The sequence below is a fragment of the Macaca fascicularis genome, chromosome 4 (genome assembly GCF_037993035.2).
Source record: "Macaca fascicularis isolate 582-1 chromosome 4, T2T-MFA8v1.1".
NCBI lineage: Eukaryota > Metazoa > Chordata > Mammalia > Primates > Cercopithecidae > Macaca > Macaca fascicularis.
This window is the reverse complement of record NC_088378.1, coordinates 29,936,332-29,953,611: the sequence shown is the minus strand read 5'-3', so window position 1 is coordinate 29,953,611 and position 17,280 is coordinate 29,936,332. Positions and strand designations below refer to the sequence as shown.

Genomic DNA, 17,280 nt, shown 5'->3' with positions numbered 1-17,280 from the left:
GATTCTTTCAGAATTTATCCCAAAAATACTAAAGCAATTTACCTCAAATTTCTGCACCTTTTCCATTGTGATCAAGCGCCTTGATGTGTGACTGGAAAGCTTCTGCTCGCAGTTGCTAATGAGTTTCAGGCAAGGGTGCCACGGCACCATCTCTTCAGTGTACCTGAAGGAAGAACAGCTGACTGTTAGGAACACTCGCATGTGTGGCCCACAAAGAATCATGGGGATCGTCCAACGTAGTGTGAGATGTTCTTCCACTATCTGCTCTTTTTCCCCACACCTGCTAACTATCCACATGATCCATAACTATCTATAAGCAAAGTAGCTTAATTTTATCATATCCCAAAAATGCAGTTAAATGTTTTACCTGTAGAATAAGAGAGAAATATTATAAGTACGTTTTGTTGAAGAACGCCAAACATTTAAACCACAGAAGTACAAGGTGATTCCACCCTACAGAACTCCATAAGAGTAGACAAAAATACACTCAAGAACATCCCTTGACATTCACGAAAGACTGACCATCTGTAGATTTTTATAAATTCCCAAAGTGTAAAATCCACTACAGCATATACTTTCCCCTCTAAAATGAAGTGCCCCTGCAAAATTTTAATAACATCTTGAGACCTCTATTATGTTTGTACATATAGAACTAAAGTTATTTGTAACATTATTCAAATAAACTACAACTAAAATAAACGCTACAGATTACATCAGTCTTCTGGTCATATGAACCAGGAAATAAAACAAAAATATGCCAATGAGTGGTGGAGACTGCTGCTGTACAGCACATGTCCTACATGGATAAAGATGATGACAACATCCAGAAAGCAGGACAGTCAATAGCAGGAGTTCAGAATCTGGCATCTGACAGCTTAGCATAAATCTTGGCCAAAGAAATAGGTAACAGAGGTGGGAGAAACAGCTACGGAACAGAATGTGAAAGAACAGCAAAGGAGGGAACTCACTAGGCATGGGTACTTTTAAGAACACTGTGTTGCCAGGATTTCTGTTTCCTTTGCAATTTTTTACGCCTTTTTGGATGGTGTCTGCACACATTTATTATACAGGTAATCTTAAAGGTCTGATTCAAAATAGCAAAGGTGCTGATTAGTTTTTCATGTAAAGGACGACAATCTCAGCTACCTGTTTTAATGCATCAACACTGTTTTCCCCACTACTCTTTCATGAACTTTTCTAGGTCCCACTGACATTCAACGAGCTCTCCCTATTACCTCAATCATATGCTCAAACCCATCATCACCCACTTCCCAAGCATCATTCATAATGCACTTCATTTTATTATCAGTGGAAAGAATTATCTTGAAGTCATTCTCTGACTTCTTCCTAGAGCTTTCCGACAAGTAATGAGCACTTCAGATTTCACCTCATCTAGTAATTCTTTAATGTTCACTACATAGCCAGAAATGTTGTACTTCTTGTAACACTGATATCAAATTTTGAATCCTCATGCAATACATTTACGACATGAAAGAATACATTCTTTTTTTTCTTTTTCAGAGACAGGATCTTGCTCTGTTGCCCAGGCTGGAGTACAGTAGAAAGAATATATTCTACACCATGGGTGAGACTAAAATAATAAGTGCTAACAGAGAGAAGATATAGCCTTAAACTTACGCTTACAAACCGTAGGATCTATAGATGCTGGAAACAGTATGTGTCAAACTAAGTAATATACTATTTTTAAAAGGAAAAAAATCTTTTACTTCCTGGTGGACTGACTTAAAGTATTTTTTTATTAAAGTGTCACTTAAATATGCACAAGCATAAATTCGATATAAATTCTTCATGCTTATATCCCTAATATAACTATAAAACCCAAAAAACAAATTTAACAATCCAATCCCAAAGTACAAAACCAATACAATTTTAATTAACATCTATGGCATGAATGATGCTAAACTGCTGAACTAAGTTGCTGCATTTGGTTTAACAGCAGAAAAACATATTTGCATGTTTCATATTATCTTTTCTGACTCAATCTTAATTCACTTTTAACAATTATTCTATTAATGAGCTAATCAATTTAACAATATACTCCCAAAGTATTATACTAAAAAGATTAAAAACAGCAGTTAAAAAAGTATTCAGCTGGGTGTGGTGGCTCACACCTGTAATCCTAGAGCTTTGGGAGGCCAAGGCGGGTGGATCACCTGAGGTCAGAATTTCGAGACCAGCCTGGCCAACATGGTGAAACCCCGTCTCTGCTAAAAATACAAAATTACCCAGGCATGGTGGCACATGCCTGTAATACCAGCTACTTGGAAGGCTGAAGCAGCAGAATCGCTCACACCTGAGAGTTGGAGGTTGTAGTGGGCCAAGATCACACCACTGCACTCTAGCCTGGGCAACAAGAGCGAAACTCTGTCTCAAAATAAAATAAAATAAAATAAAAAATAATTCACTGTATATTTACCAATATATTTCATTCCAGTGGAATGCTGGCAAATGGTTAAGTAGAAGGCATAAATCTGTATTTTGCCTGGGCCATTACGACAGTACCAAATCCTATCTTAACTCCCCGTTTTTATTAATATCCCCCTACAATCCAAGTTATCTATTTAAAAGCTAAATCATCCTTAATAGGTAAATCCACAGAGACTGACAAGTGGTGCCAGAGGTGGTAATTGCTAATGTCTATGGGGTACTTCTCGGGGGTGAAGAAAATGTTCTGGAATTACCTAGTGGTGACAATCACACAACTTTGTGGATAAACTAAAACCATGAAGCTATATACGTTAAGAGGGTGAGTTTCATGGTATGCAAATTCTATTTCAATTTTTTTAAAAAAAAAACAAAAATAATTGTGTACATAGGCCCCTAGATTTTCCGCGAATCAATTTTGACTGTCACTCATTTTCCTGTGAATCTTCATGCTTCAACTACTTTCCAAATGTCACTAGAATTTCAGCTTCCATTTGAGAAACAGATTTTGCAAAGATTGAACATTTACTAAAAACAGCTTAAAAATCAGTTCTTCCAATGCAAATCAAAACCACAATGAGATACCATCTCACACCAGTTAGAATGGCAATCATTAAAAAGTCAGGAAACAACAGGTGCTGGAGAGGATGTGGAGAAATAGGAACACTTTTACACTGTTGGTGGGACTGTAAACTAGTTCAACCATTCTGGAAAACAGTGTGGCGATTCCTCAAGGATCTAGAACTAGATGTACCATATGACCCAGCCATACCATTACTGGGTATATACCCAAAGGATTATAAATCATGCTGCTATAAAGACACATGCAGACATATGTTTATTGCAGCACTATTCACAATAGCAAAGACTTGGAATCAACCCAAATGTCCATCAGTGACAGACTGGATTAAGAAAATGTGGCACATATACACCATGGAATACTATGCAGCCATAAAAAAGGATGAGTTTGGGTCCTTTGTAGGGACATGGATGCAGCTGGAAACCATCATTCTTAGCAAACTATCACAAGAACAGAAAACCAAACACCGCATGTTCTCACTCATAGGTGGGAACTGAACAATGAGATCACTTGGACTCGGGAAGGGGAACATCACACACCGGGGCCTATCATGGGGAGGGGGGAGGGGGGAGGGATTGCATTGGAGTTATACCTGATGTAAATGACGAGTTGATGGGTGCTGACGAGTTGATGGGTGCAGCACACCAACATGGCACAAGTATACATATGTAACAAACCTGCACGTTATGCACATGTACCCTAGAACTTAAAGTATAATAATAATAATAAATAAATAAATTTAAAAAAGAAAAAAAAATCACTTCTTCCTCTTTCCTAAGAGATGAAAAACATGTTCTCTTCACTGATTATAGGCACTGCAAAGTTCATCTTACTACAATCAAAATTTATCTCCAAGTCCTACTTTGGGGCACATTATTAGCTTCTCACCTTTTCAAAAATTTTTAATTAATGAATTAAAATTATATACATTGGGGGGGTACTATGTGCAATTTTAATATAAGTATGTCATCATATCAGCACTAACACTAGCAGCTGGATTTCTATAAAGGTCATCTTTTATAAAGAAACACTATTTCTAATCACTTCAGGAGTTATCTGTGTACAGTGAAATTAGATAAAGCTAAATGGATATATGGAGCCTGGGCAAACAGCTACACTCACTCAGTAGCACACTGACTCCTATGACATCAAACATACCTGGACTGTACGTGTACACACTGGATTGACGCCCTATACACATGATTGTAACACAGATAATCTGGGTCATTTGTAAGTAGTCAAAATTGTAAATAATAAACTCACAAATACCAACAGTCTACAGTAATTTTATGTGTTAAGTCTCTATAAGCAGTAAAAACAAGCTACTATGAGAGTGCAGAGGAAGGACTGATTAATTCTGCTGAGAAGTATCTTGAGAAAGTGTCACAGAAGTGTTGACAATTAAGCCAGGCCTAGAAAAATGACTAGAATTTTACCAGTTGAGGAAAGAAGAAAGGGCATCTCAAACAGTAGGGTCAGAATAGACAAAGGTGAAAAGACATAAAATGCACAGAGTATCTTGATGCTGGCAAAAAATCTGATATATTGGAGTAGGGAGAGTCTAGACTAGAAGGAAAAAGAACAGCAGAAGTTTCTGAGTAGCAGTTTCTTTATTGCAATTTACATTGTCAAACACTGAGAAAATCCTTTTCAATCATTAGCTCTCACAATTTTCCATATACAACTAAGCTTTTAGGCAGTATTTTGCTTTTATGTCTTATACTTTTCTATCAATCCTGGATTAAAATAATACCTGAACTGGGTTATAATGTGTAACTTGAATCATATAACAGGGTTTGGCTGAGAGTAAATTAATTCAGTAATAGAACTAACAGCCTACATCCACCACACCAAAAATACAAAAGTCTTAAAATTAAACTACACTAAGGTACAACTGTAAATTGAATTCCTTTTTATTCCTGGTCTAATATAAAGCTACATTTTCAATGTAACATAGTTAAACTAATTCTAAACTGCTTAATTCAGAAGAATATTATTTCAAACTTTTACAGGTGACTTTAGACTCAAATTCATCTTGATACTGTGTTATTTTCAAAACAGTAAAGAATTTTCAAAAGAGTAAAGACCTTGAATACGAAAACAGTTCATTTTTCTCGCATAAACGCAATACAAATTTGGTTCACTATTAATAATTAATAAGATCGCTTTAGGCTTAAAGAGAGAAGACACTATTGAAATCTAATAATGAACATCAGGGGATCTGAAAATAACTCTCTCCAGGGGCCAGAAACTCAGGGAAATAAATGCCACCATAGTCTTTCCACGTGTGTTAGCCCCATAACTAGAAGAAATCTATCCATTGATAAAACATTGATAAAACATCTAAGACAAAAAAAAAAAAAATCACTACAACATGTCTCCCTTTTCCCTTTCTAAAACATCACTTTGGTTATATGTATTTGGAAATCTTCCCTCGTCTAAAATTACTACAATAGAGAAGTCATTGAAGAAATATCCAGTGGCCACTTTTTAAAGTCTTTAGAAATACATTCAGTTTAAAGAACCTCCAATATTACTTTTTATAAAGGAATAAAAGAACTCCAGAATAAATTCTTAACCACATATGATTTCAATTATAATTAAATCATAAACTGCAAAACAGTGAACAGTCAGATATGCTAAAAAGGAAGGAATTACATAAAAAACTACTGAGGATATTTCAAAAGGACAGAAGAGCCAGCTCAAAGAAACTCCCTCTGGTCAAATCTGTGACAATTTGAGCAACAAAATACTACTAATAATAAATTACAACCCAATGAATAATACAGGAATCCATGACTCCATACCACTATAAATAATTAATGAAGTAAATGGGGCAGAAAGAAAAGCTCTTTCTTACAGAATACCAACTTCCAAATACAGAAGAAATTATGGAATAGAAGAATCATTTGGCAACTACCACAGCAGTGGCTGTCAACAATGGAGTCATCAATCTGAGTAGTGGTTTGATGAAAAACAAGATATTCGTGTAATCTTGTTGTTTCCCCATAAAATACAAATCAAAGAAGAAAATGATGATTCAGAGAGGAGAAATCTGTCAGAAAAGAGCCTGACCAGACAATCAAAGTTAACGTTACCAGGAGGAGTGGCTTTGTGTGCCCTATGATGTGCTGCAAAGATCATGTCTGCGGTATTCCTACCAAGAAAGCATGACCTCAGTCTGGTCATAGAATAAATATCAGATGGCCCCGGCTGAGAGTCAACCCTCAGAATATAAGCCAGGTCTTCTACAAAACTTCCAAGGATACAAAAGATATGGAAAGACAGAAAATATTCTGGACCAGAGAAGACCAAAAAAGATAGGATAGATGATTACAGTACAGTTTCCTACATGGATTGCAACTGGTAAAATTTGAATGGGGTCTATGATCTGGGTGGAATACTGTTATCAATGCTAACTTCCAGACTTGGAGGGTTGATCATGGTTAGATAGGAATGTTCTTGTTTCTGAAAAATACAATGACATATATAGAGGTAAGAGGGCACCATACCAATGACTTCTCAAATGGTTTCAAAAAGATTAGTGATAACAGATACGTGCAGGAGTCAGGGGAGGTAGATATATGTTAATATTGGGAAAATCTGGATAAGGGTAGAGATGGGAGTTTTCTGTATTGTATTTGAAACTTCTGTAAGTTTGAAATTATTTCACAGTAATTTTTTTTTTTACTTTTAGCCCTACAACTTGAATTAAACAAAAAGCAAGTAGCTTGTTGCTGGAATTCAGTTTGTCTAAGGTAGGAACCCTTTCTACAAAGACATGAACAAATATAGTCTTATCTGAAAATATTAATAAAACTTCACCTATCATTTCATGTACTAAGTATAGGAGATGTGGCAGGATGTTGAATTAAGTGAATACAGCACTGGGAATAAGGAAACAAATTAGCTAGCTGGCTTTTAATTTTATATAGATCATTTCGCTCCTTGGAATTAAGTTTCCTCATTTCTAAAACAGGTTAAATGAGATTACCATTAGCAACAAAACAAACTCAGTGTTAAGGGGTCTGGGTACAAATGTATTCTCTCTTATCAGCTGATAATGAAATGCATAACTAAACTGAGGCCATGGTAGTTTTAAATACAGCATTTGTAAAACAAACAACAAGAAATAGCTGAGGGTCCCAAATGCTGAGGGACTACCGATCTTTGTAGAAAAAGACAGTTACCACTGTATAATTATGTATAGTAAATATAGGAATTGGCCGGACACAGTGGCTCATGCCTATAATCCTTTGGGAGGCCAAGGTGGGTGGATCACTTCAGGTCAGGAGTTCAAGACCAGCCTGGCCAACACAGTGAAACTCTGTCTCTATTAAAAATATAAAACTTCGCGGGGCGTGGTGGCGTGCGCCTGTAATCTCAGCTACTCAGAAGGTTGAGGTGGGAGAATCGCTTGAACCCAGGAGGTGGAGGTCGCAGTGAGATGAGATCATGCCACTGTACTCCAGTCTGGGTGACAAAACGAAATCCTGTCTCAAAAAATAAATAAAATAAAATAAAATACAAATATAGGAATTAAAATAATTGTATTAAAAAATATATCTATGGCAGATTGAAGAAATAACCTACTGGGCTTGGCAATACCTTTCAAATTTAAAGATTCCATCTTGTTCAAACATCTTCTCTTTTACTATTAATATATATAGCTTTATTTATATTTAATAGTTACTGAATAACAAAACTCAAAGTAATAATGCTAAACATAATCAGGGCTTTAAATATATGCACAGCTCTTATTTTGGTCTTAGCTTTTGATTTATTGTATTTAAGATAATCATAATAGCCAATATATATTAAAGCTAGCATTAGAAGGTAGTAGATGCATGAATCCTTTAGCTAAGCAGTTGAAAATTACCTCTAAAGACTGGCAAAAGAGCTGTAAAACAGCTGTGATCAACAGGTATTGAGCTAAGTGTAGGGTACAATAAGGGCTGGCAAAACCTTTTCTATAAAGGGCCAGAGAGTAAATATTGCAGATTTTGTGGGTCACATACTGTATGTTTCTGTCACATATTATTGTGTGTGGATATTTTTTAACAACCTTTAAAAATCTAAAAACTAGTCCTAGCTCAAGAACCTTACAAACACAGGCTGAGGACCATATCTGGTCCATAGGCCATGGTTTGCCCCCTGATATAAAATAACAAGGTCAAAACAATTCAGTTGATGAAAAGAGGGAAGCTGAGTACAGTGGCTCACCCTTATAATCACAACACTTTGAGAGGCTGAGGCAGGTGAACTACTTGAGCCTAGAACTTTAAAACCAACCTGGGCAACATGGTGAGATTCCATCTCTACAAAAAAATTAAAAAAAAAAAAAAAAAAATAGCTGAGCGTGGTGACGTATGCCTGTAGTCCCAGATACTCAGGAGGCTGAGGTGGGAGGATCACTTGAGCCTGGGAGGTCAAGGCTGCAGTGAGTCATGATCGCACCACTGCACTCCAGCCTGGGTGACAGAGCAAGACCTTGTCTCAATAAATAAATAAATAAAAAGACTATTTTATACACATTTGAAGGCAAACAAAGGCTATTACAAATTAAATACAAAGATGCACCAAATGCAAGAAGAGATGAAGAAAAAATTATAGTAGATATGCAAATATTGTAAGAAAAATGACATTAAAAATAAAATTAAGATTACATACTCTGGCGTATACACCGGTAACCAATAGACTAGTCTTCCACCCAACACGAGGGTCTCAGCTGCGAAGTTTAACAGGTCAAGAAACATATCACTCAGATGATAACTCAAGGAAACAGGAACATGGCTTCCTGGACTACACAAAAGAAACAAAATTTCAAAATCAGTGAACATTTTTAAGAATGCTAAGTTATCAGGGAAGCTACATGCTTCTTCTCAAAGTAGTAACACATCATATTTAAATTTCACTTACCATTTTTCTATCCCCTTTGGTATCTCCTTCTGTGAACCTGTTCTTCTTGTAGATTCTCTGATACCATATGGAGCTACACAGAAAACAAAGGTAACACAGATAGTCAAAAGTCACCAAATCACTGATCAAGGACAAAGAGCCATGTTGCCTTCAAACGTGACACCCTGAGAAGAACGCAGCATCACCGATGCACAAATCCAACTGAAAATGTACAACATAAAGACTTGGGGGAGGAGCAACTGTCTTCTTAAAATATGTCAACATCATAAAAGTCATTGAGAAAAGCTGTGGAAGTGTTACAAATTAGAGGCCTAAAAGGTATCATTACTAAATGCAATACCTGACCCTAGAGTAGATCCTGTCCTAGAGGGAAAATATATGCCATAAAAGCTATTACTGAGTCAATTGACAAAACTGAATGGCAAACTGTAGATGAAAGTATTTTATCAATTTACTGAAATTGGTAACTGCATTTTTACCAAGAGGCTATCTTTATTCTTAGTAAATACACATTGAAGTACAGGAGTAATAGGCCACAATGTATACCACTTACTCTCAAATTGATCAGAAAAAAAAAATGTATTTTATATAAGTAAACAGAGTGGGAGAGCAAATAATAAAGCAAACTGTTACCTTTTAAAAATCACCAAATTTTCATAAAGTATATTCACACTGAAACCATAATGCCTTGATAACTTTTCTTTTGTTACATTTGAAAAAAATCTAAGTTAGCAAAGAACTAAAGAGAGCTGAGACAGAAGGGCTCAATTTTGCCACTATTTACAGATTTACTGTCAAATACTATATAGAAAAGGCAGACCTATTCTTAGATAGCCTGCCTAAAAAACTCACGACCTCATGAGGCATGGGAAAATAAATTTTCATGCACATTCCTGAAGCTCAGTGGGTTCACAGGCCCAGTGGTTCCACAGAACCCCAAATTTCTTGTAATGCTAGAAAGGAGATGCCAGTGAAAACAGGCAGCACAAAAACACAAATGCTTACACATAGAGAAATGTGTGATATCCGAAACTCTGTTCTTCAAAATTTGACACCATAATTGCAAATGACATTTGAGCTCCAGTTGGTATAATAATAACCAATTATAGTCAATACAAAAACAAATACTAAATATATGCCTCAAAAAAATAAACTGAAGGGAAAAATGGGTGACAAGTTAATATAAAAGGATATAAAAGTGGATGGCAAGTCAATATATTAGTTTAGAAAAACAAAACAGTAAACCTTTAACAATGTAGTTAAGTATGTAATCCACTCTACCTTCCTAAGTTTCTCCTTGCAAGATGAGGAAGCTGGGGGTGGATGGGAGAAACACTGACAAGTTGGCATTTTGTGCATGTGTTGGTAAATTTTACTAATACTACTCCTACTTTTGTATAAAAATAAACTTACGATCAGTAATGATTGCATCAAAATATGTGCCCTTCCTCCAGGAAGGTTTAGATGCATCTGAAACCAGGACATCAAGGTAATACTTCTCTAAACCATATTGACGAAGATTGGCCCTAATGTTTTCATCTGGTCCTCTCCATTTCTGGTTTTTCCTAGTAGCCTTTCCTGAAAGGAAAGAAAAAAGAAGAGAGAAAGTATTAAACAGAGTATTCTTATTTCCTGTCATGTAGAAAAAGTAATGTTTTAACTCACTGAAACCTACATTTATTCAAAATTTGCTTTCATTTAAAATCTTGATCTTATGTACACAAGTAGTTACTTTAATTTCAACAGTAAAATGTACTCATGTCTAACTTATCTTTCTCTGTCAACTTTCAAGTAAAACTGCCCTAAAACATTCATTCGATATTTTCAAGTATGAAGATTTTTGTAGTTAAGAGTGAGTTGAAGAGAATATGGTTCCTTTCTTCCAGCAGTAAACAGTCCTGTGTAGAGATAGTATGAATCAGATAAGTGAAACAGAAAAGAAGAGAGTGAACTTGGGAAATGCCGCAGTCGTGACCATGGAGAAGGGAGGCAAAATGGAGACGTTGCTAGTGAAAGTTAAAGTAGGAGTGGATGGAAGGCTGAAGAAGCTCGTAAGTTCCTTGTATAGGAGACATGATAGTTTAGGATGATGACACCAGTGATTAATATCGGAGAAACCAGGAAGAAAAACAAGCTTTAGAAAAAAAGATGAGATTCATTTGAGATATACCAATCTTGGTGTACCTTGTGGTACCTGCAGAACATTCAGAAAAAGATACGCAGTTGGAGACATGCAGCAGGCAGTTGAAGGCCAGAATATACAGACTTGGGAGTTATCAGTATATAATCTTAAACTGACTCCATAAGGCTGAATAACATTCTTTTTGTTCACTTAGGAGGTAGTTACATGTTTGCTCTATAATTATTCTTATAAAATCAAAAGAAGAACAACATAATTCTGAAAAACATGCATTGTGACAAGAGAAGTGGTCAAAAATAGGTAGATGCCTGGAAAAAAAAAAATCAATAAACAGAAATCAAAGAAAATTGCAGAGCCTCAAGTAGACTGAGAAGAAACAAAAAAGTGAAAGTACCACCTGCCGAGACCCATCTCAAGGAAACCAAGAGCGGCTGTATGAAGGTCAACACTGTCAAATGCTATAAATCTGTGGCCTTTGTAAGCGTTTTCAGCAGAATGATAGGCACAAAAGCTGGAAAATAATGGCCAGAAAAGAGTGAAAGATGAAGAACAGGAGACAACAAGTTACAGTAGTTTTTCAAGAAGCATTCTGGCAAACAGAAGAGGAAAACAAAGTGGTAGCTAGAAAGCCTCTACAGATTTGCTAAAAAAAGTTTTGTACTTTTAAAACAGGACAAATTTCAGAATATTTTAGGATAAAGTAAGAGTTTAGAACAATAGGAAACAGAAGCATACCTAACAGTACCTTGGATATGCTCTAAGGAAACTCTACCTCAATCAGAATTCTATCCCAGCAGACTGAAGGTTACAACGTAAGTTTCCAAACATAACTTTAATAAATAAAAATTCAAGTAAATTATATAAGACAATTTCCTTAAAAGAAATATACTGCTTCTACTAAAAGCAAATTGGAATAATTCTTAGCACTTTTTAAAACTAATTTCAGATAAAGAATATCTTTTTCTTGCTAGCCCATTTATACCTAATAAATTAGAACTCATTTTCCTAATAAGTATTACTAAATTCTTTACAGTCAAGGTAGGAAAAAAGACAGGTCATCAGCACAAGCTATCAAATTACTTCCTCAAAAGAAAATAAAGCATAATAAATGCTCACCAATACAGTAACTTACAGTGGGTGAGGAAAAGGAAAAGAGTATTACAAGGGCTGATCCCAGTTACTACAAAGAAATACCAACATAAACACAAACCATCTCAAAATCGCCAATCAAATGACATGTTTAATAACATTAAGCTATAAGGAAATATTTTTTCAGTTTGATTCAATTCTATCCAATCACACATCATTATTGAAGCTTCTAGAGTTTAAAATATTTTCCATAATTACCTGAAAGGTAAAGCAAATGACTTTTCAAGTACCCTCAGTTCAAGGCAGATTCTTTAAAGTTACTTTAAAGAGGTTTTGGTCAGTTATGAAATTAGAAACATAAATAGTACCTCGAAGACTAGTTATCAATCCAGTATACACTCAATGTATGCTTAGTGAATAATTTTGGTGATAATCTTTAAATGAGTGGTGATAACCTTAACCAAATATGTTTCATTATCATGCATATTTATTAATAATAACTAATAAATTATAGCTCTGGACTGGTCACTGGGTAATCACTTTCCTGCACTTCCTTAAAACCCTCTGAGAGCAGGACTTTTTCTCATTCGTCTTCGTGTTCCCCCAGGAAATCACTCTGTACACACTGGATTACTTCATAAAAGTAGATATCCAATGAAGTCTTATAAAAACAGGTAAAATTATATCACAATTTTGTATCTGAAGATTAAAATAATGCCATCTAAAACTACAGTTGACCCTCAAGCAACATGGGGGGTTAGGGGTGCCAACTCCTCACACAGTCAAAAATATGCATATATCTTTTGACTCCCCCAAAACTTAACTACTAATAGCCAACTGTTATACTTACTTTACTTAGTAAAAATATATTTATTATTCATGAAGTGGAAGTGGATCATCATAAAGGGCTTCATCCTCATCATCTTCATGCTGAGTAGGCTGAGGAGGAAGAGGAAGTGGAGGGATTGGTCTTGTTGTTTCAGGAGTGGCAGAGATGGAAAGAAATCTGAGTATAAGTGGACCTGTTCAATTCAAACTTGTGTTCTTCCAGGGTCAACTGTATTTTTAAAGGTACATTTGGTACTACAGCAATGACTATAACACTGTTATAATCTCTACTCACCCAAGCCATGAACTGTGTTGTAGTCTATGTCTGTCCCATATACATATGCACCAAAATGAGCAGATGCTATCAGGAGGCCACCTGAAAAATCACACAATTTTGACCTGTTAACCAGCAAGTCCCAAACTCCTGTTCATTCCCATTTAACTTCATCCAGTCTTAGAAACTAGCTGCAGGCAGAGTATCCTAGAATGACATTGGTCATAACATATTTAGTAAGCCTCAGGACTGAAAAAACAAACCCCTAAGCTATATTCACTAAACTGGTTACGAAATTAATGTATACCTTGGCATCATTATTTTAAATAGCACTATTTTATCTTTTTTTTTTTTTTTTTGGTCAAAATAATGTATATTGAGACATTTTCATCTTATTTTGAGAGCTGTACACAAAAGCATTTTGCTCCTTTCTTAAAAATGAGCATATAAGACTGTTTACACAAAGAGCTGGCAATAAATAGAATAAATTCTGACAACTAGGCTCGATTCCCACTGAAGTCAGAGTTTCAGACAAATAAAGAGGGCATAATTAATATGTGAGACATTAGTTCTTACAGAAATTAAAAGGTTAGGACATATTTTAATTTTTGTAAGAATTATCTATTTTAATATAGTTACTCCTGTAACCAATCAAGTAATTATCTCGTTTTAAACTGTAAATATAAATTTCTCAATAACAGTTATCAAACATGCACAAAATAATTAATAAACTTTTTATTAGTGCTGTGACCAAAGTAAGAACAACTGTCCCAACACAATCTGACTAGTCAAAATAATGTGACAGATGTGACCAGCTCATGCATGAAGAGAAATCTTAATAAAGGTTAAATAATGAAACTCTTTAAAATAAAAGGTAATAGTATTTTTAAATTAAGAAAAAAATTGTACAAAATTAACTAAACTTTTAATAATTGTACTTTTAATTAAACTTCACTTTTTTTAATCATTCGAATTAAAATGCTTTTAGTGCTTGGGTAAGTCTTATCTAGCTATACTCTAGGAAGGCCTGCTAGTCAAGCTGAAATCATAAATATATTCTTAGACTACAAAATATGCACAGACTTGGACAAGGGTAAAAAAAACTAGGGCTCTTTCCCTTATATCCTTTTGAGATGTAATCTCTGCAAGTAAGATGGGTAGTGCCTCTGGAGGGTCAAGATCCATAAATTAATGGTGTGCCTTCCATAGCCATTTAAAACAGTCTGGTAGCATGGAGTTAAAAATACTTTGTTCATGAAAATATTGTAACTGACTAGTTCCTATTGGAACCCATGAAGAAGAGAAATGAAAGACTAAAAGTACAGCAGAAACCAAAACCTACGTCCTCTCATACTAACTACAAAAAGCATTCATGTGAGAGGGAAGGTTAAAAAGTCCTTGTAATTCTTACTCTGGAAATGGAACACTCCATATTTAGAAAAGGCAGCATAAGTGATGACTTGGAATATTCACAAAGTCACTTCACCCAAATTACAAGGAATTACTACAATTCTGCCAATTAAGGCAGATACTCACCTAGAAGAACTAGTTGTCAAGGGGAACAGAAAAGCTTTCCTGTGCTTCCTTAAACAGAACCTTATCCATTTGGTTACAGTGAATTTTGAGAAGACCCAATCTACAAGTACACTGCTGAAAGGAGATGAATAATCTGTTAGACTGCATCTGATACTTAACTTCATGCCTTTTAAGCTTTTATTTTTTTTTAATAAAATCATAATAAATTAGCTTATCTGAACTGGTCACTGGGTAATCATTGGTAGTCATCTAGTTGTTCTTTTGATTAAATTGAAGCACTTCTTACATTTAGTTATACCTCAGTTTGAGCTTTTTGAGGGGGTCTTTTGGCAGAAAAAGGGGTGCTAAAAAAAGTGAAGTGTCAAGGAGGCAAGTAACATGACTCACCCATTTCTTTTTATGTTACCAAAAGTAAAAATACTGCATATGTGATCTATGCTAGCAACTCGGTGTTTCAATTTCTCATTACTTAAATCGCAATGAGCACTTTAAGGGTAGGGTAATATCTTACAAGCAAAATAATACAATAAGAATCGAATTTATTCCACGATGTAAAAACTAATTCATGATTTTCATCTTTAGAGAACTGGAAAGCTTTGCAAATGTGGAGAAATGAGAGACCGGGTTTTGGTTTTGCTGAGAGAAAAAAAGAAAGAAAAATGGCAATATTATTGCATCTATTTTATCTTTTTTTAAAAAAAGAATTCTACTTAAATAAATTAAACTAGCAGGCTGAGCAAAAGAATATGGCTAGGCAATGGGATTCCTATTAGACAAACCATGAGATTCCAGGAAAAGGGGACTACAAAGGGTAATGGGAAAAAAATGGGAAAGAGATTATTATACAAACCTACAGAGATCATTATCTCACTCTCCTAACCCTCTCTTTTTCTCCCCATTTTCTCTTCCCAGAACCAGGGAAGAGAGTGTTAGTTCCCTAACACCTGGTTTCTGTGTCCACTATTTTGCAATGATAAAACTTCAAAAGGAGCTACACTCCTTTCCCTTCGACCTACAGGTCATCTGAAGGTAGACATGGCCAAGGAGTACACATTAGTCTCCTGGGTGAATTCTCATCACTGGAAGAGCTGACTCACTTGACAGAGGGGATGAGAGGGAATCAGATCTATTGCTGCAGAGCTCTGTGCTACCTAAAGCAACTGGCATACACTTGCACATATTCTTTTAATTATAAACAAAGAATTAGACATTTATAATTTTATATTTCAATTCCCTTGCCTGCTGCTATAACCTGCCAACAGTTGCAAATTATTAGTATATTGGAAATTAGCCAAAAAGAGTACTAGAAAATAAGTTTATGGTCAAACACTTTATCATCACCATTTAATATTAGCTACATCTAACATCTTTCACCAAAAAGGCATCTAAAATCTTATCAAAATAATAATTAAAAAGTAATAATGATAACCATTACAGTTCACTGAATGTCTACCATGTGTCAGGTGACTTCCTAGAAATATTATATATACATATAGACTCAATCCTCACAATATATTAGTATTACCATTTTACAAATGATAGAAGTGAAACCCAGACAAGTTAAGAATCTTGCCCAGAGTCACATACTAATTGGTAAAAAGATTTAAACTTTGCTCTATTTATTCTTTTCTTTATATCATATTACCTCCTTTGGGATTAGCACCAATTAAAGTAAAAACATATTCACTCACCAATTAGATAAACAAAAGCAAAATATGCTACTAAACAAATTATATTAAGTAAAGAAGCTACACACTCTGTTAATAAGAGTGTTATATATGCCATTCACAAGTCTTGTACTGTATCACAGACAGGACTGTGCCATTAATAGTTATTCAATAAATTCATGCTGATCATTCCTTTAGCCAAACTCTCATGAGAACAGTAGCACTTCCTAACAACTAAGAGCTGACACAATGCTATATCTCTTCCCCTTTGGGAAAGCAGAGACACACACAAAATTAAAAAAAAAAAATTTACTGAAATGAAAACGAATGTATTTGTTAAAATAGAAAGAAAAGTGTGTTTCTGCCGCCCATAATGTCATTCGAAACAACAGTAGCAAACAGTCTAAAAGAAACAAGGAAAAGTATTTAGGCATGAAAAGATTATTTTTCTCCTTTCAGTCTCCCAGAAGCTTTCTGCCCTACTCTATATCCCTGAGAAAAATCACAAACCATGAGTAGTAAGTGGGCAATACATTTGGGAAACTACATACATTTCAATTTTGTACCTTTAAAATAAAAAGGGGATTAGACATGTGAATTTTTTTAAAAAGCTATTTAAAAGGCAACCAAAAGAAAAATATCAACAATTTGTGTTTTGTGAAAACTATGGCCATGGAGGAGGGCACAGAGCTACATATTTCTCCAGTCCTTCAGAAGGTACTACCCATTGATGAGGCAAAAGGCCCAAGAGAGGACAAACTGTGCTTAAGACCTGTGTCTATTCACAATTATTGGTTATTAT

At 35.1% G+C, this 17,280-nt stretch overlaps 1 protein-coding gene across 11 annotated transcripts in view; it reads right to left on the bottom strand.

Annotated features, from left to right (window-relative positions):
* The window catches only part of TRMT11 (tRNA methyltransferase 11 homolog), a 101,621-nt gene that overhangs the window by 64,825 nt on the left and 19,516 nt on the right, over nt 1–17,280 (bottom strand). For 6 of the 11 annotated variants that reach the window (XM_065543355.2, XM_005551742.4, XM_074037005.1 and 3 more), the window contains 5 exons: nt 13,297–13,377; nt 10,358–10,522; nt 8,945–9,017; nt 8,696–8,827; nt 43–163 (listed from right to left, as the gene is read on the bottom strand). In XM_065543355.2, the coding sequence (XP_065399427.1) occupies nt 43–163; nt 8,696–8,827; nt 8,945–9,017; nt 10,358–10,522; nt 13,297–13,377 (572 nt within the window). Of the gene's footprint in view, nt 1–42; nt 164–8,695; nt 8,828–8,944; nt 9,018–10,357; nt 10,523–13,023; nt 13,113–13,296; nt 13,378–14,811; nt 14,926–17,280 lie in introns of all 11 variants that reach the window. The other 5 variants (XR_012433418.1, XR_012433416.1, XR_012433414.1 and 2 more) reach the window with 3 other exon arrangements.